The sequence below is a fragment of the Andrena cerasifolii genome, chromosome 14 (assembly GCF_050908995.1).
Source record: "Andrena cerasifolii isolate SP2316 chromosome 14, iyAndCera1_principal, whole genome shotgun sequence".
In the NCBI taxonomy this organism is placed as follows: Eukaryota; Metazoa; Arthropoda; class Insecta; order Hymenoptera; family Andrenidae; genus Andrena; species Andrena cerasifolii.
The window spans coordinates 154,664-180,887 of NC_135131.1; the positions used below are offsets into that span (position 1 = coordinate 154,664).

The window sequence follows — 26,224 nt, forward strand, 5'->3', positions numbered from 1 at the left end:
CTTCCTTCTGGCGTTAAGGTCTCCGGCCGTAATATAGAAGATATTACAGGAATATAATTTGAGGTTCACAAATAAGTTATCTAATTCATCTATAAATAATCGCCTATTATCATTTCTGGCGTATGCACTTATAAGACATAATGTATTGCTACCACTAATTGAGAGTTTGATAATGGAAAACTAAAATTTCGTTCCTATTAACGGACGGGAGAAAGCATTCCTCGTACTGAATGCCTTTTTTAATTAAGATGGCAGTACACCCACCTTGAATCGAGTTTGGCCTATCGTTTCGAATAAGGTTATAATCCTTAATTATTAGCTTGTGGGTATTATTTAACTTCGTTTCAGAGATAAAAATCACGTCGTGATTGTAATCTTGGAGGAATTGGAGAAGTTCCAATCTTCGGTAATTAGCAATTATCGAATTAGCATTAATAGCTGCTACTCTAATTTGATTATTAATAATACCAGTATTAGACATTATCTTTTGAGAAAAATGAATTTAATATGAATTCTATTTGATTAGTGTTCGCTGCGATTTGAGAGGCTAGTGTTTGAAATTGATTCGTGACCATTGCTGCAATTTCTTCCTTTAGGCTGGAAACCCATCTGGGGGGGGGGGTCAGCATTGGTGTTGTCTTCTTGTTGAAATAAGCTTCCTGATGAAGTGGGGTGGAAGGAGGCTCTTCTGGGATGTGATGAGAAGGGGGCTGATGCCTTGCATGGTTGCGGATGCTCCTTACCGTAATTTACAGCCTGGGTAAAAGATAAGTTCTCCCTGATTGGAAGTGAGATCCTGTTAATTTTTTGTAGGTTATTGTTGTATTTCAAAGCTTTGAATTCCTTTTTCTTGGCAAGTGCGTATTTTAAAAAAGGGCATCCTTTGTAGGAGACTGGATGTCCTGATTGGTTGCAGTTCGCACATTTGAGGGCTGGTCTGTTTTCATGAGAGTTAATACTGCAGGCACCAGGGGTGTGTGTTTGGGCACATTTAACACACCTAAATGGAAGATGACAATTCTTGCTAGCATGTCCGATACGCTGGCAATTCTTACATTGAAAGAGATCAGGTTTTTTAAGATGTTCCCATCTAACTCTTTGGTAGGCGATTGCTTTAATTTTAAAAAGATGTGTGGTTTTACTCTCATTCGAGAGTTGAAGCAGAAAATGATATTTGTTCGGTTGCGCTTTATCAAATATGAATTTAGTCAGATTGATAATGTCAACCCCAGGGATATTAAGTTCCAAAATCTCCTGTTTAATTTCATCGGCATCAAAAGAACCTCTGATGCCCTTAATTAAAATAGACTTAGGTTTCAAGTGCTTCGGAGTATACATATAGTAATGAATGTTTAACTCAGTGAGTCTAGTGCAGACAGATGCATAATGTTCAAGACTATTTATATATGCAGTATGTGCCCCAATATCGGATTCCTTAATAAGGAAGGCCGATTTAGGAATGTTCAGTGAGGTTATAATCTCGATAATCTTGTTCACTGTGGACTTTTGAATATTAATAGGCGGAGGTTTCAGATTCTTCCTCTTCTGGAAAGTATTAGAACTGGAAATATCCTTTTCTTCCCCATCAATATCTATATCGTTTTCTCCAGAGAGCGGTAGGAAGCGGTTCGATTCACACTCACTAGGTTGAATATTCAATTGAGTCGTAACAGCCTTGCAGGTTTTCTTTGGAAGCTCCCATCCATCTGTCGGCGAGTTTTGGAGATTAGAAGTACCCGAGGTTCCCGGGCTGATCTCTGGCGTCGTCCCGCCCACGCTTTTCCATGCGAAATTAAGGTTAGGAATAACCTTCGACTTTTGGGGAGCACCAAATTCTTTCAAAAAATCCTTATGCATCCGATCTAACGCAATCACTTGGGTCTTTCTAGCTTTTTGAGATCTCCGTCTTGTGACCGGGCCACTTCCTTCGTTTTCTTTATTATCTTCCGAAGGCGAGAGGCGACGCTTCTCGCCATGTCCACTTGGCCCCGATGATCCGGCCCCGAACATAGTGTGGGAGATATATTATACGCATTCGAGCGAAATAATGCTGCACAACACTGAAAGCGTACCGATCACTAATAAAACACCACTATAAAACACAATTTGGTGAACTGTATATTACTAAAATATACAAAAAAAAAAGGAAAAAACTGTGAGGAGCACGAACAGCACCGATCTATCTGCCTTGGCAGCTGAACCGGAAGTCCTACGCTGGCATCTTACCGTTGCGCTACCGACGTTCTTGGAAATACACTAAGTGATTCTGATTATATGGTGCAAGTCACACTTCTCATTGACTGGATTTATTTACTTTTCTTTAATTCATATACTGTTTCGCGGCATGCTAAGACATTGAACATCACACGAAAGACTTATTTTATGAAAAATGTACAAAAGTTCGACGCACAAGTTGCTCTGACACGTTAAAAACGCCGCGAGAATCAGTTTTTGATTTTTCTAACTACGGCGCACCAAATAAAAAAATCTGAAAAAATCCAAGATAATAGTAATAGTAATATGTACTTACCGTAAAACTATAAAAGTGGTGCCAAGATTGCGTGAATATGAAATCGGCATTTTTCCGCATTTTTTTCAGTTTGTCATTTTTAATAACGTGAATTTTCAATTTAAAAATCTGAAAAATTCTATAATATGTGCCTGGATAACTGCTATATTTCTGATTTTTTTCAAAATTTTTCATGCAATAGGAGAGCAGAAATTGAGAAAAACATGTTTTTCAATTTTTGCCCTTTACTACCCCCCAGATCAAGATATCAACTTGAAAATTGCCAAAAATAGTTCTTTTTTGAGAAGCTATCGAATGACCCATCGCAACTCGAATTTGGCTCTGGGGCAATTTTGAACACCTTATTCGGCTATACCCTTTCAGCTCATTTGTATATCATAATGCCTACTTGAACAACAGCGAATTAATATTCGTTCTATTCGAATCTTCATCATCAAATTCCTCTGACGGAATTCTAAAGTTTCTAATTGATACGGGAGCATCTGTGTCATTAGTTAAAAGATTGAGTCTCGGTAATTTTAAAATTACTAACTCTGAACCAATCATGCTCAACGGTATCAAAGCTGATGCACCGATTGCAACTCAGGGAGAAACGGAACTTAAATTATCGATCCGTAAATATTCTCTTTATTGCAAATTCCAAGTCCTTGATTCTAATACGGGTATTCCTTTTGATTGTCTTTTAGGACAGGACTTTTTTTATTCACAAAATTGCAAAATTGACTATCAAAGCTCGTCTATTTCAATTAAAGCGATTCCATACTCAATTCCTCTCCAAAGAAATACAAATCAACCATCAGACACGTCTTTAATGTCAATTGGACCTCGAACGGAAATGGTGGTTAAAATGCTGATTTTAAATCCTCTAAATTTAAAAGAAGGAATAGTCCTCAGCCAAGCACTGAATAAAAAAGAATCGTTAATTATTCCCAGCACGTTAGTGAAAGTGATAAACAAAAATGAAGCTTTAATTACGGTTATTAACCGATCTCTGGAAAAAAGAAACAATCGTTAAACTCAATCTACCACTCTTACGTCCCTCTGAGCAGAGTCATATCTTTTGTTCTTCTAATGACGGGTTAGTAAATAAACATGAAAGAGTTACGTTAATACATAAAAACATACGTACAGAACATTTAAATACTGAAGAGAAAAATTCAATAATAAAATTATGTCACGAATTCGAAGATATTTTCCATCTCCCCGGTGATACATTAACCGTGACTAATGCAACTACCAATAAAATTCGAACAATTGATAATATTCCTATTCATGTAAAATCCTATAGATATCTTGAGGTGCACAAAAAATGAAGAATCGAAACAAATCGATAAAATGTTAGCGCAAGGGATCATAAAACCTTCAACGAGTCCCTGGTCAAGCCCACTCTGGGTTGTACAAAAAAAAAGTGATGCTTCTGGTGAGCAAAAGTGGCGTATTGTCATTGACTATAGGAAACTTAATGAAGAAACGATCGGAGATGCTTACCCACTCCCACATATAGAGTATATCCTAGATCAATTAGGTCACGCACATTATTTTACCACATTGGATCTAGCAAGTGGTTTCCACCAAATCCCCATGCATTCGGACGATGCTCAAAAAACTGCTTTCTCAACTCCAGAAGGTCATTTTGAGTTTACGCGAATGCCCTTCGGTATAAAAAATGCATCTGCTATATTTCAAAGAATGATGCATAACGTTTTGACTGGACTTAGTAACAAACAGTGTTTCGTTTATTTGGATGACGTGGTAATTCACGGATCCAGCCTCACTGATCATAATTTAAAGCTACGTAATGTTTTCAATAGATTTCGTGAACATAGTCTCAAGCTTCAACCAGATAAGTGTGAGTTTTTACGCGAATCTTGTCAATATCTTGGACATGTAATTTCTAAAGACGGAGTCCGACCGAATCCTAAGAAAATCGAGTGTATTCAAGGAATGAATCCTCCCAAAAATTTGAAGCAAATAAATCAATTTCTCGGAATGGTTGGATACTATCGGAAATTTATTCCAAGCTTTTTAAGGATTGCGAAACCAATAACATTACTATTAAAAAATGACACGGAATTCATTTGGTCCGAGCAACAACAAAACGCGTTCGAGACATTAAAATCAATTTTGATAAGTGAACCTCTGTTGCAGTATCCTGATTTCTCTCAAACCTTTGTCGTTACCTGTGATGCCTCCAATATGGGTATTGGCGGGGTTCTCTCGCAAATAAAAGATAATAAGGATTTACCCATAGCTTATTACTCAAGAACATTAAACAGTACTGAACAAAACTATTCCACGACTGAGAAGGAGTTATTAGCTATCATAAATACGGTTGAACACTTTCGACCTTATCTCTATGGCAGAGAATTTACAATTTATACAGATCACAGACCCCTACAATGGCTTTTTAATTGTAAAAATCCCTCTTCTAAACTTGTTCGATGGCGGTTACGTCTTAATGAATACAAGTATATAATAAAATATAAACCAGGAAGAGTAAATTCTAACGCAGACCGTCTATCGCGATTACATCCTAATCTAAAACAACTCTCCGAATCTACGTTCCACGTACACAAACCCGCTAAAACATACCAGGATTTTACAAAATTCCATTACCAAAATTTAAGCGTAATCGAATTTTCAAACGAGGAAACCCTTCTTCCAAAATTAAAGGGCACAATAGTATTATTGTGGTCCGAAGATTTGGATGAAGAAGATCAATATTCTGATTACGTGACTGAAAATTTTGACACAACTGACATAACATCAAGTCCTAACGGGTTGTACAAATTGAGAAATGATAATCAAACTTTACTAATTCTATTTCCCAAAAATCTACACCATGATAAAATTGATTATCGTAATTTATCTCAAAGTTTTATGAACCTTCAAGATATAATAAAATCAAGGGATTTTACTTTGGTTCCACCTAAAAAGAAAAACGGTGTTAAACCTGAAATTTTTAATGAAATGATTCAATTCATTTTTCCTTCTAATAATATTATATTTTTAGATACGAGGAAAATCGTTCCCAAAGATCGCGAAGAAATACGAATCATTCTCAAAGAATGTCACGATAGTAAATTATCCGGACATTGTGGGTTTAATCGTACTTATTCTAGAGTCAAAGAAAGATATCATTGGTCTACAATGAAAAGTGACGTTAGGAGTTACATTAAAACGTGTCATTCTTGTCAGATAAATAAAACTAATTTTAGACCTACTAAACAACCTATGGAGATTACGACTACTTCGGGAAAACCTTTTTAGAAGTTAGCCATTGACATAGTAGGACCTTTACCCGTGACTGAACAGGGTAACCGATTTATTATCACAGCTCAAGATGATCTGACAAAGCATTCGTTTGCATTTGCAGTTCCAAATAATGAAGCACAAACAATTGTTGAAAAATTACTTTTTATTTTCGTTTACTTTGACATTCCTCAAACATTTCTGACCGATCAAGGTTCAGATTTTATGTCAAATGTTGATAAGGAAGTAAGCAACCTCTTTAAAACAAGGCATATTTCAACGACACCATATCATCCCCAAACGAATGGAGCACTTCAGAGATCTCATCTTACCTTAAAGGATTATCTCAAGCATTACATAAATAAAAAACAAACGGACTGGGACACTTACATTACTTTTGCAATGTTTAGTTACAATACAGCCGTTCATAAATCAACTCATTATACACCATACGAACTTCTTTTCGGACAGAAGGCCTACTTGCCTTCATCTATAACTCAGAATCCAGAGTTCCATTATACTTATGACGATTACATTCGTTCACTTAAATTTAAGCTTAATACGTCTTTCCAAATCACACTTAAAAACATTATTGCTTCAAAATTTCGTAGCAAAGAATACCACGATAAAAAAATTAATCCAATTATATTTAAAGTCAATGATTTGGTTACGATCGAAAACAAATATATTCCATCGGGACTATCTAAGAAACTTTCCAGCAATGTTAAGGGACCTTATAAAATCATTCGACTCTTTCCTAATCAAACTGCTGAAATTCAGAAATTCAATCGTAAACTAGTTAAATATCACACTAATTTACTTAAACCCTACTTTCCAGATGAAACAGACAATTCTGATCCTTTTCCTACTCCCGCTTCTAGCGAGTAGTGATTTTTTTACTCACCATCCCTTCAAAAAATCTGGCGGAATCTTTTATGTCAAACAGGGAACAGTAAAAATTGCGAACTCGAAACTTACACTCCTTTCATATACGAATAGAACTCATTTAAACAATGCATTCATGATCATTAACAAGTATTTCAGTAAAACAAAAAATATCTGCAATTTATCACTGCAAGATCCAACTCGAAAAGATGATACTAGCTTTCATTGCGAACGTACTATCCAGTTAATCGAATCAGAATTATTGGAAGTTAATATGAAACGTGAAATCCTCCAACAATTGACCGAGAAGTACGTTATTAGGAAGAAACGTGGTCTTTTAAATGGTATGTCATATCTATTAAAATGGGCTTTTGGTACTCCCGACGCCGATGATGCTCAATTTTATGAGGATAGTATTAAAACAGTAGTAAATAATAGCAAGCAAACACAAACCCTGCTGAAGGCACAGGTTCAAGTGATTGCAAATACTATTAGAAATTTTAATAGTTCTCTACATTCCCTTCAAAGTCAAGAGAAAGCAATGAATGAAAATATAGGAAAAATAAACTCCTTCACTGTTCAAACAAATTCTTTTATTTCACGATTAGGAATGGAATCCGTGGTGAGCCAACAGGTTACCACTTTAACACTATTCGTACCAACACCCCATGTATACCTATTCCTACCGTGACCGGTCAAATGACCGGTCCTCGAAAAAGAGTTATATTTTTTACAATTGAACGTAGATAGTAGTTAATTTGGTACTGAATGTAATAATAAATGAAACAACTTTCACCAAATAATAAAATAATTTTTTTTTTCAGTTTAATTATACACTTGAAAAGAAATCATAAATGAACGGTAGTCGTATTGTTTCCTTCATTTATTTATTTATTTTTCTGTCTGTTTATATACTTGTTCGTCTGGACTGCATTTTCTACAAATTATTAAGCTCTCAAATGTACATTTGCCGCACACATATTTTTTGCATTTCGAACACATTTTTGTAGTTTTGTTATCTTTACAATATCTTACTTAGGAAGTTTTGCGTACGTGTGTATTTGAACTTATATTTGTTGATGTTTTTGGTATATTTTCTTCTTCCCGCAATCCTCGATATTCAGTGGCAAGTTCTACAGCTAACTGCAGTAAAAATTTCCTCCTTGAAATTTTTTCTCCCGTCGCTTCTTTATACAAAACCCATGCATTTATTCCAGCTAGGTCAAGAATATTAAAAAAAAAACCTGGAGGGGCCATCTACGAGATTTCGATTTCACGCTGTGTTTTCTTGCCATTTGATCTGTCATGTCTACACCGAATTTTGTCTCATTATAAAAACTAATCGTTTCCGGTATACGCTTACCACTTTTTTCTGTTTCTATTGAGTTGTGCAGTGAACTTAGTAGAAGCATTTTTTTATTTGGTTTGCTTTTATATATTGTAAAAGTAATATGATTTGATTTAGGGTAAGCAGACCAGTAGATGGACAGTTTAGCTGATTCCGAAGTTTACATCAAGGTGTTTCTTAGAAATATCTGTTGTATTAAAAAAAAAATCGAAAGCTTTGCTCGTAAAAATGTACAAATTTAAAGAAAAAAATAACTGCAAGTAAAAAATGAATGTATTTAAGGATAAAATGATGAAAATTCTACTGATTGCCCGTATCACCAGTAGATGGACGATAGGGCTAGCAGATGGACAGTTCAAAATAGATGGACGGGTGTCTGGCTAGACGAATAAAAGACTCATTAGATATAGTAGTTACCTAGATTAAGTTATTTTTAGTTAAAATATAGTTTATTTCATCAAAACTAAAAACGTATGGAGTTTTCATTGGCAGAAAACGGTGCAACAGATTATAGGCCCTGGCCGCAAATAAAGTGACGTTATCTCTAGCCTAATGTGGCTAGACGTTTCACGCATGAAGTGACTCGCGCATGGTGGCGTAAAATCATACCTGAAAATAGATTTTTCGCATACAAAATTTGATTTTAGATAAATATGTTAATGTTTTATAAAGCAACAAACGTTTTTTCTACAAAATAAAAAAAAACAATAATATAGATTAAAACTCTAGTTCTTTCAATATTAACGATTAACCAACGATTCGTCCATCTGCTGGGCCCTGTCCAGCTACTGGCCTGCTTACCCTATATAGTTTCGTTGAATAGCGTACCATATTATCTTTCTTTGTTTTTGCAAATTTGGGCAATTCTCGTTTGTTTCCACGAAAGGTTCCAACAGTAGTAGTTCTTTTTGCGAGTAGTTTTATGGCTAGTGAAACGCTTGTAAAATAATTGTCTGTGGTTCCGTTCCTTCCACACCCTGTGAATGGTTCCATCAGCTTCAGAACAACGAACTCCCCAAGTAGAATTGAAGAACCCCTTTTCTCATCCTTTCCCAAATATGGGAATCCATTTATTACATACTTGCTCTCAACGTCAGATGCTAACCAAAATTTTATTCCAAATTTATCTGGTTTGTTCGGCATATATTGTGTAAATCTACACCTAGCCTTGAATGGAAACAACTGCTCATCAACAGTTACATATGCACCTGGTTTATAGCTACTTTGGCTATTTTCAATAAATCGGTCCCAAATTTTAGATATTAAAACAAATTTATTGGTTTGTAAACGTTGGTTTCGTTCGCTTTTCTTATCAAATCGTATAAACCTTATAATTTCACTAAATAAATTTCTGCTCATGGTTTCTGAAAAAAATGCAGGACCCCGTTCCTTATTCCATAAATATGAGATGTCTACGTTTTTTGCTTCATATGCGCCGCGAGCATACAGCAGAGCAACAAATGCATCTAATTTTGCTGCACTTAGTTCCCATTTAGTCCCCAACACTCTAAATGCTTCTGCTTCTGTGCACGTTCTTATATTGTTCATTATTCGGTGGTCAATAATCAGAGAAAATGCAGTTTTCACTTTTCCTTTCATAATATGTCGTTTAGCATATTCTGTCGGACCTGATACTTCCCTAAAAATGTTATGAGCTGGTGCCCTTCCAGGTTTGGAACCTTCTTTTATTTCTTCCCAAACTGTCCTATCAACAGCAGTTTCGGTGCGCTGGTCCTTTGCATCACTCTCACTTTCCGAGCTCAATAATAAATTCGTCGGTTATGTCAAATAGGTCATTATCTTTTTCCATGTCATCTTCAGTTTCAGAAAGTTCCTCTTTATCGGCATCCGAACACTCTTCGTGTATGTTATTTATTTGTTCTAATAACATCATATTTTTTGAACGCCTTGACATTTTTCGGATAAATATTCGCCACGGAATAATACATTAAAGACCAAATACAAAATTTGCGTCAGGGTATTGTTGAGTTATTGTTTCTTTATTCAAATTAGTACTTATAACTTGAAATGCAAATGCAAACACTTCAGAAATTTTATACCGTGATGCTCTCTTCGCGTTATAAAATTGAACAAGTAAATAAGAGTAGAAGTAAATACTGAAAAATTCATTGTATACATATTTTAAGAAAAGTCGTAAAGATAAATAGCGATGTGATAACGTTGTATGTGGGAAAATGTACGCCAAAGTTTGAAAACGGTCAAATTGACCGGTCTGGTACGAATAGTGTTAAACGTGCTGGTAGGGCAGATTAATCGTGAACTCTCAAAATATATTGAAGCTATCAATCTAGCCGAACATAACATTGTTTCACCGTTCGTTATTACTCCCAAAATGCTTTACGAAGAATTAAAAGATTATAAAAATGAACATGAACTAGTTATGAAACCAGATTTAGAAAATATACGTGATTTTTTATAAATTTATTCAACTCCATGTAGTTATTACCAATGATAATTTAATATTTGCATTACGAATTCCTTTAGTTGTTCCAACGAAATTTGATCTCTTCGAACTTATTCATCTTCCAATCCAGCATAATGATACAAAAGTCTTTTCTTACATTATTCCTCAAAGTCGGTATCTTCTCCTTTCCCAGACAAAATCCCGATTTACCTTTCTAAAAGAATTGTCTGATTGCAACGAATATCGAGATGAGGAGTACGTCTGTTATAACTTGCACACCACGGCTTCAACAAATCAAGCAATTTGCGAGATCGAACTGTTATCGTCTCACATCAGTAAGATTCGTCTTTCCTGCACGACGAAGACGATTAAAGGAACCATAGAAACTTGGAATTATATTGCAAAAAATCAATGGATTTATGTCCTCCACGAGCCAACTACTTTAACCATCATGTGCGGAGGAAATCAAGATCACATGGAAGATATTGTTCTAAAAAAAAAGCGGAATCATACATCTCCAACCTCACTGCAAAGGATATACCAATCTGTTTATGATCGACGCAACATTTGAAAGCAGTAGAAACGCAACTTATTATATTTCACACATGAATATTATAGATGATGATTGTTGCAACTTGTTGCCTCATCTAAAAACAATTGAGTCGACCGCTCTAAAGCCGATAAATCTCACGAATATCGATCTTACAGAACTCAAATACGCTAGTAAGAAATTAAACGAGTTCAATGAGATTATTACCAAACAAATAAATCAACCATTCATCATCACGCACACCAAGTGATACACGATCGCTCTTGGAATAATCACAGCCTTCTTCGTATTGATTACACTTTTAAAATGCTGCCAATGTTGTGGATGTCTTTACTGGTTACAACGTTTATGTTGTTCAACCACGAGTTCAAGACATGGAGTGACCCCAGATAGCACAAAGACGTCTTATGTACGTCCGAAGAACGTCCGTTCCGGACGTACTGTACGTTCGGAGGATGTCCCGAGAATGTCCATATGTCCCCTGTATGTCCCCGTTAAGTTCTTAAAATGTCGTAGGAAGGTCCTATTTACAAAGTAGGACGTCCTGAGGACGTGCTATGTCAACATTCTCAGAACGTTTTCCGAATGTCCAAAAGTAACATTCTCTGTACGCATTGGAAACGTTTAAAGAGTCTTTAAAAACGCTGTGGTAACATCTTAAAAGGCGTATAAGAAACGTTTTCCGAATGTCCGAAAGTACTATTCTCTGTACGTTTTGTGAACGTTTAAAAAATTTTAAAAACACTGTGGTGATGTGTTAAAAGTGCTATAATAATGTTTAAAATTACTAAACAAAACAGCTTCTATACTTTTTGTGAACGTTTTAACAGTCTGACAAGGGACAGTCGGACGGCGAACGTGGTCATTTTTGACACATGCTAAATTCGCATACTTGGACATTATGAAATAAAGTGTAGAAGATTTTATTATCTTTACAATAAATTATACACATTTGGGAAGTACACATATATTTACGATTTATTTGTAAAATTAGAAAATATTCAGCAAAAGTACAATTATATTATTTATTATTATATTTTATTTTTTTATGGAAACACGTAGAGTACACATAATTATAAATCTTTCACAATAACTTTATTGCGCTCTGCGGCCCTCCTAAGCCATGATTGAATGGAAACCTCGGTTTCTTTTTTATCTTTGGCCAGCTTTGATTTTTCTGCTGCATCTGAAGATTAGAATTTCAGCAGATTTGAATAATATATTCAATTGTATACGAATAAATTTAAAAAATAATAAAATAAACATGATATTTACCAATTATCACTTTGGCTAATTTCAACTTATAAAATTGTTTCTTTCCTTTTTTCCCCACCCAACTGTACTGCATAGCCAATTCATTTGTGATTAAACTTCCCATCACACGTTTGACAAAATTCAAATTGTTCGCTCCTCCTATTGTTGCTAATTCATGGACCTACAAATTAGTCATTTCTTTAAATCAAGTGAGAACTCTACTTTTAGTTGCGATTTCACACCGGTGACGCTGTGCGATTCGGCAGGTTTACTATGTCTATTCTACATATATATGATGGAATGCACACGAGCGTTGCGATCCCTCCTACGATGTGGCAAGTGACTTAAGGGGGTATTCGCATTTCAAGGTCCTAAAAATATGTAAGTGATATTCGTGATTTATTTTTTAATAGAAAGGAACACTGTATAACTCGAATCTTTGTACAACGTTTGTATTAGTTTTTAAATACAATATGTACCGGTTTAAAAAAAAAAATCAATACATTTGAAGTAACAGCGGTTTGATATGGGCCGTACATTTAGTGACGGTGAGCATGATTTCGTCTTTTGTGTCCATTTGAAGTGAAAAACAAAGTTATTTTCATATTCAAAATGGTTTCTATTTTCGCCCCTACTAGAATTGTTCATATCTGATAACGTAAAGAAATATAGCAACGCGATAAACAAAGCAGTTCAATTTTGTACGAATTTTTGAGCTCTCACCTAAGAGCAAAAGTTGGAAGTTGTTCATTAATTTTTACAATTCTAGTAGGAGCGAAAATAGAAACCATTGTGAATATGAAAATAACTTTGTTTTTCATTTCAGATGCACACGAAAGGCGAAATCGTGCTCACCGCCATACTAAATGTACGGCTCAGATCAAACTGCTTTTACTTCAAATGTATTGTTTTTTTTTTTTAAACGATATATATTATATTTAAAAATCAATAAAATATAGTGTTTCATTCTGTTAAACTTTCTTAAAGTTACATAGTTTACGCTGGGACTGAACCAAAAGTTTTAGTTTCAGTTTTTGTTGATAATACATTTTGCATCGATGCAAAGTAAATTTATGTAAGGAAAAATTTGCTTTTCCTTTTAAACCCAATAAATTTTCTCAATTGTTGAATTCTTTTTAGATTTGTATCAATCCCAGCGTAAACTATGTAACCTTAAGAAAATACGTCACACCAACAGGAGTTACATCGTAGAAGAGGTTAACAAGATTCCACAATAATTAATAAATAAAAAGGATCGAATAAAAAAAATTTCTAAAAGTTTAATGATGCCTCCTTGTATCCTAAAGGAGTTTAATTCAATATTAACAATCGTATTTTTTTTTTAAAAAAAAAAGAAAGGAAAACTCATTATTATCAATTACTTTTTGGGCTGTTACACGAGAATCCCGCCTTAACAAATAAACGTGCCGCATTCATTGACGCAGCGTCAACTGTGTGAAATCGCAACGACGCCAGCGCCGACGCCGCATCACTCGTCTGCATAGGGCATTATCGTTAATGTGTTATTTATTACTGTGTCTCTAAAATTATTCTCATCTTGTAAATGAGTCTCCAATTTTTGCAATTCTTCCTCGGAATTTATAGGAAACAAAATGTTTCCTTGAAAAATTGAAGTTCTCTCTCCGGAAGAATTTGATTTGGTTTTCAAATGTTTTTTAATTATTTCTACTCTGGTTAAAACATCCGTCAGTAAAATGCGTAGTAAATGCTGCTGCTCTATAATTCTTTTTAAATATATTTCTGTGGTTGTTGTGGTTTCTTGGTTTTCTGAAAATTTAGATTTATTAGGTATCATGCTTACAAATATTTCTGTGTTTAAATCAGTTTATACATAGATCTATTAATATAGTTACCAATAATTCCATAATTATTATTTATTGGAATATTTTCTGCAGATTCAATTAAGTTTAAATTCTCGTTACTCTTCATGTTTGTAACTGAAAACAATAATCGGTTGTGCTACAGAAATTGAATACTTATAAAAAAAGAAAAAATAAGTAGCTATCAGTAGTACAATGTTCCATAGCATAAAATTTTTCATTTACAGACCTAACTTTTTGTTCGTTTGTAACACAGGAGGCGCTGGGAGTATCGAGTCCGATTCATCGGTATCACTACTCAAAGGACGTTCCTTTTCTTTCCTTTGTCTTCTGCTTGTTTGTTCAACTTCTGACTGCAAATCCGAAGTTTCTTCCGCTACTTTCGCTTTTGCTCTGGCTTTCGCATAATTATCTGGAAGCATTCTTAAGTAATATGTATTTATTTTAATTTCATTGTATTATAAAATCCTTAACACACCAAAAGTGCCATTACTAAAAAGTTTGATCTTGTGTGCTTCCCAAGTCTTCTTCATGGGTTCACATTTTTTTATAGCTGTTGAAACTTGGTTATGCGATAACGATGATAGCATTAACCACGGTAGGTACGCTGATGGTACCGCCTCTACTGTGCTGTCTTCCACAAATTGAACAATGCTCCACGAATGCATACCTATTGTTCAATTTGTTCTGCAAAATTGATATATTAATAAAATGTGATCCTGAATCAGTAAACATGGGTTGAGGGTGGGTTGGGGGTCATCGATAGCTACTCGGATCGTGTGTAAGTAAAGTCTCTCCCTCTCTCTCTCCCTCTCTATCTCTCTCTCTCGTGCTCGCAACGTTTCGCTCTTCCATGCATTCCTTTAACGGTCACTCTTCATACATAAGTACTTTGTATCATTCTTCCATTCCGGACATTTCATTTATCTGGGATTCTTTAATACTTTGTAATATACCTCGCCACTCTTATTCCATTTTTCTTTTTCACTCAATGTCTTTTTCTACATTCGTTGCTATTGGCAAACTACAAAAGATAGAATATTTCAAAAGATAGCAGGGGCAGTATTGGCGGCTAGTTATATTTTATTACCTGTATCGTATTTAAACAGTATGGGTAAATTTCCACACCACCCTATGGGGTATTACCCTGGTGCGTTACTGTTTGTTTAGAATGTGGGTAGTTCGCCAATAGCCCTATCGTCCCACGATTTGGTTAAACTTGTTTTTATCGGATCGCAAATTAGTGAGGTATTTTTATTTCTGATAGCATTTGATGATGAGTAGAATCTAAAAATAACAATTTTAACTATACTCACAGACTAAGTCCCAAGGACAATGATCAAAGTCAACATGGCGTTGAAATAGCCGTAAAATATGCATTTTTACAAACGTATCTCTTGATACCATAAATTCCTAAAGTTAAAACTATTATTTTCGGACTGTCCTCATAGAATCCTATTAGAAGATATAAAAATATCTTACTCATTTGTGGTTCGGTAAGAAAAAATAGCCCACGATTTTACTGGCTTTACATACAACACAACTGCAATGTTACAGTTGATTAGGACAGATGTTATTATTATATGTGCTAAAAGTGCTGAACTATATGAAGCTACTTAGTTTCTAAAGTGCCAAAGAAAAAATAGGTATACATACTTACTTATGAAGAACAATCAGAATGTAGCAATGGGAAAACGATCATTTTTTCTTGAATTTGTAATTTAACATACTTTTTAGAAATATCCGTAATATTGAAAATTTCAAAAGGACCAAAATCAGGAGATTCTATCAAAAAAATTCCAAAATCTGACGATCTACAAGGACTCTCATAAAAATCTTTTAGATATAAAAATTTTCTACCAACTATTTTATACGATCCATCCGATAATATTAAATTTTCCACAAGAATGATATTACCATTTATAAGAGAACAGCAATTATTAGGCTCAGTAGTTTTTAAACTGAAATGATGGAAATCAACGCGTTTGAATTGTTTCGTAATTTTGATATTAATTATTAATGGCCCCTCAGAATGTTCATTTTTAAAAATAGGAAATTTAACATTACACATCTTTTCCTTCACAAGAATATTACGTTTTTCCATATATCGTTTCACTATTTGTTCCAATACTTTATCGTTTTTCCGAATAGATTTTAAAATGGTTTGTAAGAAGTTTTCAAATTGGAAAGCATTGAAATTATCTAGAGGCCCGTGATTCTTAACATCTTCTGCAATATGTATGAGGTTGTGTACATTATGAGATATATACTGAGGTCCGTATAATATTTTAAAAGTTTTGACGAAATAATGTAATAATTGAAATGCATAGTCAATAAAATCAAAATATTTTGAATTTGATAAAATAGTTGCTGCTACATGCAATGAAAGAAAATTCGAATATCTATCTTTACTTAAATTGCGTAACAAAACTACTGGGCCAGTATAGAATAAAAATTGTCTAAATTCTGTTGCTTTCCATCGTTTGAGTTCAATTAAAGTTCGCGGTTTTCGATTAAATTCTAATGGTATGCACTTTGCTAGAGAAACTAAGGAATTCGATATAATTGAACATTTCAAGTGTGAGATTTTTGTAGAAGGTCTGCCGTTGCACCATATCGTCAAAAGTAATTTTTTCATGACACCCAGACAAATTAAGTGCATGTAATATAAAGGAAAAGACTCGATCATATTAATACCCGGAATATTTTGCAAAATCGATATACCGATATGGTGGTCATCGTCAACTTGCGATCTAAACTCAGAATCAGTTCTCAAACAAATATTATTTAGACTAGGAAAACATACCCTACCATCAATAAAATCTCCTTCAATACCACATTTCGTACAAGAATGATATCCTGTATGACCTTTTATGCATTTAATTAAAGACTTCGCAGAAGCATCACAAATAAAAGCTTTTACATGTAAATAATACAAATGTTCATTAATTAAAAATCCATTATTAATAAGGTCTGTTGCCTCTTCAACAAAATCGTATAAAAAACTATTGATATCTTTTGGTTTTTGATAACCATGATAAATACCAACCATCTCAACATTTGTACATCCTGCGATACTACAAAGAATTGGATACACTTGACTATTAGTACTTTTCGTTATTGGGAGACCGTCAATATTAATGTTAATTTGAATTATATTGTTATTAATAAAAGAAATGTCTACAAATTGAACGAGGTTTAAAATAGAATTCTTTAAACCAAAATGGTAGTAATGCCCTGCTTCGATCTCTTTAGTAACTACTTTCTTACATGTTTTTAAAAGACTTCTAGCATCTATTGGTAAATTATTTGGTACGGGCTTTTGTAATATAGAAAGTGAACCATTAATAGCAATATGTGAAATATTTTGCTTTATAGCCCAGTCTGCTAAAATAACATCAAAATTTTCATTATCATTACTTTTGGCTAACAACTCGTGAATTGAATGTGTGAAATTCTGCCTTTCTGTAGTTTCTTCAATCTGAAGATTTTCTATAGAAGTTTCGTTTTCAATACTACTGTCTGACGAAGAATCTGAATAAACTAAATTGTTTTCATTGACAATAATTGGATTGTGACTTGGAGATCTTATATCCGATGAAGTAGAAGCTTCCTGACGAAAAGTATCGTACGAGAGACGCAAAGATTTTTTAGCACGCATATAATATTTCTGTAATTTCCTTTTGCCAGACATGTTTAGATGTATGAAAGTAAATATAAAATAAGAACTTACCTGAAATAGCAGTAAAAAATTTCACCGTCGCACTATTAACACTCGGAACAATAATTAGTCTGTTCGATAGAAATATTGGTTTTGTCTCCTTCGCTTTCTTCTCTTCACTGATCGATCACAGAACACAGGCGAGTATAACGCTATGACGAATAACGATCGAATGACGATCGATGCCTCCGGCAGGGATCGGCGGGCTTCGGCTATGCGCAGGCTACGCTGAGGAGAGGGAAACACCCACAGGAGCGGTGGGAATGTGTGTGCGTGACTGACGCAGGCGCAGTTCATGCACACATTCCCACCGCTCCTGTAGGTGTTTCCCTCTCCTCAGCGTAGCCTGCGCATAGCCGAAGCCCGCCGATCCCTGGCCTCCGGCTTCCGCGACAGAACCGAGGAGATCGTCACTTGTTTCCCTGTCTATGTCCACCTTTGTTGTCGACTGTTTTAACGGTTTTAAGCCTCGTTCACATTAGTGAAGTTATATTTCAAGGCAACTAAAGTTGAAAGATTCTCTACTTCACTTGAAGTTTGAAAGAATCCTGAAAGGATATTTCAAGTCAAGTAAATATAACAGTTTCTCATTGGTAATGTAGTTTCGAGTGACTGAAATTCAAGCGACTTGAAGTAAACTAACTTAACTAATGTGAACGAGTCCTCAGGCTGTGGTTACAGTGGACGCGTTTTCGGGCGAAATTTCGCGATATCGCGCGACAACGTACAATTTTGCTTTTGTTTCTTTAGAAATACGCGTTTTTGTGATAATCTTTACTTAAGCATATCTTTACTTCGATATGATGACAGCTGAAATGGATGCATCGATGGATACTATTGGTTAGATAATCCTTTATTAAGGATTTTAATAAATATGTAGTATTTTTGTTTCTTAGACAAAGAATAGTGATGAATATCACACGGTACTTAAAGATCTGTTGAACGAACGAAGCAAATTGTTTTATTTTAGAATGTCCTCAGAGACATTTTATTAGATTTTAAGTGTAGCAATGATAATTAATAATTAATAATTTCGTTATTTATTACTATTTTTTCTTATTCAGATTATTTGATTAATAGAATTATACGGATACTAGTACTGCAGAATTATTACATTCGTTATAGTTATAATAGAATTCGGGACAAAGAGATAATTATAAAATCTAACTTTAAAGAATTTTTGTTTTCTGTTTATTAGTATAACTGTGCAACTCACGGTTGATCTACATGTACATAAATATTTTAAAATTAGACGTATAACGTATTTCAGCGTTTCAATCATCTGCAAAACCTACAAGACGATCTTAGAACATCTGTTTAGTTCTTCAAAACATTCACAAGACTTACAAGATGGACGTTCCTAGAACATCCGAAATTAAAGTCCTAAGAATATTCATAAGATTTAAGAAACGGACGTTCGTAGAATATCCGAAATTTAAGTCCTAAGAACGTCCGTAGGACTTAAGAAACGGACGTTCGTAGAACATCCGAAATTTAAGTCCTAAGAACGTCCGTAGGACTTAAGAAACGGACGTTCGTAGAACATCCGAAATTTAAGTCCTAAATAAACTGGACATGAAACGGACGTCCTTGGGATGTATGGTGCTATCTGGGTACGTATTATGTTGACGAAAATTTTGACTGGAGAAGAAGAATCAGAATCATGAGAAAAATCTGACCGTTTCTGACAGATCCATGACATGATATTACGATATCTCTGTCATGCGTGGACCGATTTTTTTTTAATTTCGTCTTATTCGAGAGCTTATATGCGGTTTACATAAGAAAAATACCATTAAATTTAGGAAATATTGCAGGCGTGATGAGATATTAATGAAATAAGTGTCAGGTTAGGTTGGAATAGCTCTGCGACGAGTAAATGATGAGCGGTAGCGACACAGTCGACATATAAAGGGTGTCTTTCATGTACTTGGCGTCGAGACACTACCGCGTCTCTAGATTATTATACGTTAAAAAAAATCGATTCTTTAGAAACGATTCTAATGAAACATCGATGCTTAAGAATCGATTATTTCCAAAAAGAATCGAAGAACCGTTGAAAGTAATGATTAGGAATAGAATAAAGAATTTTTATTCAATCATTTTATTGAAAAAAAAACAAAATGTAATATACATAATATACATAATAATAATACTATGTTTCAAAAAAAAAATTCTCTGACGTGGATCACTTTGCATCATCTTCTGCTTCGATTATCTGTAAATATATAAAATCCATATTTTAGTTATTTTAGTTACAACTTAACGTAGAACTTATATAGAAATAGAGTTGCATTTTGCTATTATAAGTGTAGAGACTACAGAATGTGTCCGAAGGAGGTAAGAGCGTATGGCAGAAAGTCTTGTTACAGGAAATTAAATGCTAATGGCAATAATTCAGCGTATATGAACGAAGACATCCATCCAATATTTACAACACACAATTTATTGGTTTTGGGATAAAATTAGTTTAGTTAGTATGTAGTAGTAAATAGGTTTATTTTTTGCCTTTCGGCCTCAAAATGGGGTTACATGTATTAAGTGTGTAAAGTTTAGTTAGTATGTTTATTGTTGAATTGAAATATTGTTAATGGGAACCTAAAAAATTAATGAATTAATGAATAGCGTGGCAACTACTGTGGATTTTAATAAAGTATTACAAATATTTTTCACGAAAGATGGAAAAGCATCAAGGGAGATGCGTTTTCAGCGTACTTTCTTCACTAATGTGACTGGCTCTACAGTGCAAGCAGTCTGCCATACTCTATTTTCTTATTTCGCAATGGTACGTCTTTTGATAAATTTTGTCGATTTACCTTTTGGGCAAATTTCCAGAAACTTGAGCGAAACAAGATGCTTTGTCAATCTAATAATCTCCTCTGGGCAACTTCCAAGCCTGTGCTTGGATTGTTTCTGATAATTTAAATGCAATGCAATTTGCTAGTGCAATTATTTTGTACATGCATGGAACAAATTTCCAAAAACTTGATGTTTCTCTGTCAAACCTTCTCCGGAGAACTTCAGAGTCTGCGACTCTACATAAGAAATCTATTAAAACAATTTTGGCGACTTACCTTATTAATTGAGACAATAATTCAGACTCCTATTTAGTGTAAAACTTCGTGACATTTCAACCCCCTCCATAAACATGACTCATGTATGAAAGAAGCTAATACCCTTTAATTCACGAAAAAAGTTCTCACGCAAAGATTGTGAAATCATCTTTGCTAATTCCAATTGTACATTTAACCCTTTAATTCACGAAAAAAGTTCTCACGCAAAGATTGTGAAATCATCTTTGCTAATTCCCTTTTTACCTTTAATTCACGAAAAACATTAAAAACATTCTCACGCAAAGATTGTGAAATCAACTTTGCTAATTCCAATTGTATTCTCGTTCTCCGTTCGAACACTGATTCCTCTGTCACTTTTTATACTTGACATTCCTTTATTGGCCACAAATCAATTCAGTGCTCAGATTTTCAGCTTCGGTTTTAAGGAATTAGCGAGCGTTGTATAAGAAAAAACTATAAAGTCGACTTAAAACAAAGTGTTTCATATCACTAGTGCAGGTTGGCGAATGTGCTATTAATCTATTACCGACTTTGATTCGTTTAAATTAGTCTCTACCAAGTTTTTATTATTTTCCATCGTAAAACGATTTTCATACGACATTTTTAACAGAAGATGTCCCTCTTATAAAAGTTTTTGTGTCAACTACAGGCCTCGCCCGCTAATTCCTTAAAACCGAAGCTGAAAATCTGAGCACTGAATTGATTTGTGGCCAATAAAGGAATGTCAAGTATAAAAAGTGACAGAGGAATCAGTGTTCGAACGGAGAACGAGAATACAATTGGAATTAGCAAAGTTGATTTCACAATCTTTGCGTGAGAATGTTTTTAATGTTTTTCGTAAATTAAAGGTACAATTGGAATTAGCAAAGATGATTTCACAATCTTTGCGTGAGAACTTTTCGTGAATTAAAGGGAATTAGCTTCTTTCATACATGAGTCATGTTTATGGGGGGGGGGGGGGTCACATTATAAAGTTACAAGGCTAAACTAACATTCCTAGTGGCTCCCGGAGATACCAGACCCCGGTTCGTCCACGACAACCACCTTCCTAGTGGCTCCCGGGGATACCAGACCCCGGTTCGTCCACGATATCCACCTTCCTAGCGGCTCCCGGGGATACCAGACCCCGGTTCGTCCGTGAAACTGTACCTTCCTAGTGGCTCCCGGGGATACCAGACCCCGGTTCGTCCGCTACTAACAAACTCCAACAAACAAATTCAATCCTCGGCCTCGCAGCCGCCACTCTTATTGCCCTCAGCCTCGGCTCGTAACACAGTCGTTGGCGCAGAACGTATATAACATTCATTGAACTGTTTTAACAACCACAATTAACACCTTCCGAAGAAAAATATGTACGCATTTTTAGCATTTCGTGGCCAAGCTTGTTTTTCTACTTGTAAATCATCAACGGATACCCACGTTGTGCCCTTACCCCTTACCATACTCGTGTAATGACCATCGGTAATACTTTTACCGTGATGGAAAATCACTGCCTTAAGTTTATAACAGTGATCCCCCATTTGTATTTACTAAAGTACTAACCAGGTATTGCTTTGATGTAGAAATTTTCCACTTTCGTTGTAGTTCCACTACTATCGTGATCGAACAAATGTAATTTTGCAATACGAATTTGTTTGGAAGCAGTTATACTGATTTTCTTCATTGTGTTTAAATTTGAATTATCACAATTAGAGCAAGAATATTTCAGATTTTCCATCCTGCGAAATTGTGTTTTATAATATATTGAAATTCAAACGATGTTTTTTAAACATCTTGGGCAGCGCAAGATGTACCACACAATTTGTACTGATAGCAGTACTTGTGTAATTACACTCTAAACATCTTAATACCGTTGTAATTTCGTGTTGTACTGCATTCTTAATAAGAATCTCATGGTCACAAAGAGCGGTAATGAACTCAGCTGCATCATGTATCTGATTGTTAGCGTATTTTTCTCCTGCGAATTGCCGCAGTGATATTATGTTTGGATTTTGATCCGATTTATATTGGTCCATAAAGACTTTTATAATATGATCGGTTTTTTCAGTCGCAAATAATTTTTCTCTTATGGATGAACAATAAAACATACATTGGATTGAGGCATTCGCATAAAAAGACACACCATCAGAATTCGGGAGACCTCTTACCTATTATTGAATGGTATCCACGATGTGATCATTAGTATTCTGACATTCGGATACATTATAATTAGGTACTGCCCAAACAGCATCACGAACATTGAGAACGCGGTTTTTAGAAATTGAAATAGTCATAAGATCAGGTTTATATTTTTTTCGCAATCTATTTTACTCTATTATAGCCGATTTTTGTGCCTTTACGGAAGATGAATCATAATTGATAAGCAGTTCCTGTTAATGTGGTCACCCGAGAAAGTGCAACGTAAATTTGTCCGCAAGTAAATATTGAATTACATGCTTCTTGCATTCTGCAAGCTTAGTTCTTGACTTTTGTGAATAGTTATACCACAGCTGAGGCAATTCGGAAATTGTTTTATAATAACGAACGCTCTATCCATTACTTCAAATTTAACACTTACACATTCTATTATATGTTCTTGCCCCGTGGGTAATATAATTTTCAATTTTTCAACGTCATTATCAACACCTCGTGTAACTGAATTAAGTTTAGCAATGATAGCTTTGACAAGACCTAGTTTAACATCAATATTTCTTCTAATCATGATTTGCACTCCTACTTTAACAATTACGAATCTTGCAAGTTCCGCCGATCGGGAGCTATCATCGTCATTATTGTTTAGTACATTTGACACCTTTTTTCAAGTATGGTGCACAATTCGTTGCATCATGAGCAATCAAATGGATTTCTTCGGATGGAAATCGACTCAGCAATGCAGCGTTCAAAACATCACACAGCACACATGCGGGAAGTAAACACACCGTATTAGATTCCACATTAAGCATGTAATCATTTAATTCCTTTAATCGGTCATTACAATTTGTCGCTTTGAAATTTAATTTCCTCGATTCTAAAAGCTTCTTATCCGAAACGGTCACTACTCCGGTGCGAATCCACGACAAGATCTCTTTGTAAATATTATCACTCTGTTGTCGCATGTTTATTGTCAATTCGTTATAGCTAAACAAGGCAGACCATAAATTATAAGAACCTAATCCTCCAACATTTTTCTCCTGTCGTCGAGGTAACTCCGATTTAATAACTACTGGTTCTTTATTATTATAACTGGTACAATTTAGAAGTTTTACAGTGTCGATTCGGAACGGCGTTGTGACTTGACTAGTCTTAGGATTACGAATGCCCTGTCCCTCCGTTTGGGACCGGTATTTAACTTGGTTATTGGAAGGAGTGGGAGGTGAGCTAGGCGAGCCACCTGAGGAATTTGGCAAAAAGGGGGTGTTTGGAAAAGGTGATATCAGGAGAAGTCATCTTGGCGACGCTCGGAGTCTGGAAAAAGGGGTGTTTGTGAAATCTGGTATCAGGAGGAGCCATCTTGGCGACACTCGGAATTTGGAAAAAGCGACTGTTCTGGAAATCAGGATATTGTTAAAAGGGATCCATTCTCCGGAGGGGTAACTATCTTGGCGACACTTGGAATGTGGCTTTCTCTTACTGAATGGTCGAATTTCCGACCGGACCCATCTCGCTGGGTCCGTACAAGGGAAACCCATTCGTCTAATGGAGGGGAAAGGGGTGGTCGATTGGCGCCTATCGCGATACTCCATAGTCTTATTGGATAATTGTATAAAAGCAGGTTCTTCGTGAACAGGAGGAATTGTAGTGAGTCACCAAATAGCAGCATAAGGTTCTTTCCGAACGAAGCATCATCGGAATCGGTAGTATCAAATATTTCTGTAAGTCGCAAATGTATGTACAGAAAAAGTTACGTTAGAAACCATCGAAATTTCATCCATGATTACTAAAGCAACATTTTTGAGTTGATCTCGCACAATTTGTAGAGCTGCATCGCTAACTTGCCTATACTGGGCTGTATGTAGAGCTGATCAAGTACCCGGAAAAAGCAAGCCGAGCCTGGCTCGGGTTGAAAAACAGAGCCGGGCCGGGTACCCGAAAGAACCGAGCGGCTCGGACAGAACCAAGTACTTGAATTTTTTCAAGCGGCCCGAAAGAAACCGGGCGGATTGGATGGAACCGAGCGGATTGAATTTTTCCAAGCGGCCCGAAAGAAACTGGGCGGATTGGATGGAACCGAGCGGATTGAATTTTTCCAAGCGGCCCGAAAGAAACCGGGCAGCTTGGAAAGTAAGCGGGCGGGCCCTAAGAAACCGGGTGGCTTGGAAAGAAACGAACGGTCCGAATGAAGGTCGAGCGGACCGCTCGTTTCTTTCCAAACCGCCCGGTTTCTTTCGGGCCGCTTGGAAAAATTCAATCCTCTTCGTTCTATCCAATCCGCCCGGTTTCTTTCGGGCCGCTTGGAAAACAACAAGTACTTGGTTCTATCCGAGCCGCTCGGTTTCATCCAATCCGCCCGATTCTTTCGGACCGCTTGAAAAACATTCAAGTACTTGGTTCTATCCGAGTCGCTCGGTTCTTTCGGGTACCTGGCTCGGCTTGGAAACCGAGTCCCGGATTGGGTCGGATTTCAAGCTACCCGAATATTCAAGTACTCGTACAGCTCTAGCTGTATGCCCATGTTCTACAAGTAATTGAAATAATCGATGTATGGTAAGACCTTCAATATTAAAAGCTGCGATTCCAGTAGGAGCAGTTACTGCTGTGTTTTTCCGATACTCTGTTTGATCCAGTGTCTGACAGTTTTTATTAAAAAACTTTTCCCAGTGCCACCTTTCTCCACTCACAGAAAGCCTGAGAATGTCATCGTTAGACGTCAAGGACTTAGTAACTGTATCAAATATCCGCTTCTGATCATGGTTAAATTCCGAAATTATTTCTTGAAGATCACCAGAGTCAAATTTATTTCCTGCGTCCTTAAAATCTTTCATGGCACCAACAGTTTCAACGGGGACACACTCCAATGGATGATCGCCTTGATCATTTTCTTCTTGTTCTACAGTATTCAACACGTTCTTTTCAATTTCTTCCTTTATATGATCACGCGCTTCTTGAATATCCGTTATTCGTTCGTGATACTGACCTGCTTCTATCAATTGTGATTGTAGCGACAAAAAAGCTTCCGCATATGCGTTAAACCCATTTTTCAATTCGTCGATGTTTTTCCAAGATTGGAATAATAATAATAATGAGAAATAATAATTCGCAGGTTGGGTTTGAGCATTGTATTTATAATGATTGATAAGATAACCTCTTTGCCTTTTTTTTCAAAAACAAAGATGCACGGATTTCATAATATTCAGTTTTTTCAGAC

The 26,224-nt window shown here is 35.5% G+C and overlaps 3 protein-coding genes and 1 long non-coding RNA gene across 4 annotated transcripts in view; 1 reads left to right on the forward strand and 3 right to left on the reverse strand.

Annotated features, from left to right (window-relative positions):
- Window positions 1–26,224, forward strand: part of LOC143376215 (glucose dehydrogenase [FAD, quinone]) — a 349,600-nt gene that overhangs the window by 76,910 nt on the left and 246,466 nt on the right. The window lies entirely within an intron of this gene.
- On the reverse strand, window positions 11,699–12,421 carry LOC143376527 (uncharacterized). The gene is made up of 2 exons (XR_013087111.1): window positions 12,266–12,421; window positions 11,699–12,176 (listed from the first exon to the last, which is right to left on the reverse strand). It is a non-coding gene; the product is annotated as an uncharacterized LOC143376527 (long non-coding RNA).
- Window positions 13,444–14,612, reverse strand: LOC143376468 (uncharacterized). Its single transcript, XM_076826834.1, has 3 exons — window positions 14,315–14,612; window positions 14,119–14,202; window positions 13,444–14,032 (listed from the first exon to the last, which is right to left on the reverse strand). The coding sequence occupies exons 1-3, from the start codon at window positions 14,505–14,507 to the stop codon at window positions 13,734–13,736; spliced, it is 576 nt and encodes a 191-aa protein (XP_076682949.1). The 5' UTR covers window positions 14,508–14,612; the 3' UTR covers window positions 13,444–13,733.
- Window positions 15,431–17,779, reverse strand: LOC143376535 (uncharacterized). Its single transcript, XM_076827012.1, has 2 exons — window positions 16,180–17,779; window positions 15,431–15,540 (listed from the first exon to the last, which is right to left on the reverse strand). The coding sequence occupies exons 1-2, from the start codon at window positions 17,777–17,779 to the stop codon at window positions 15,431–15,433; spliced, it is 1,710 nt and encodes a 569-aa protein (XP_076683127.1).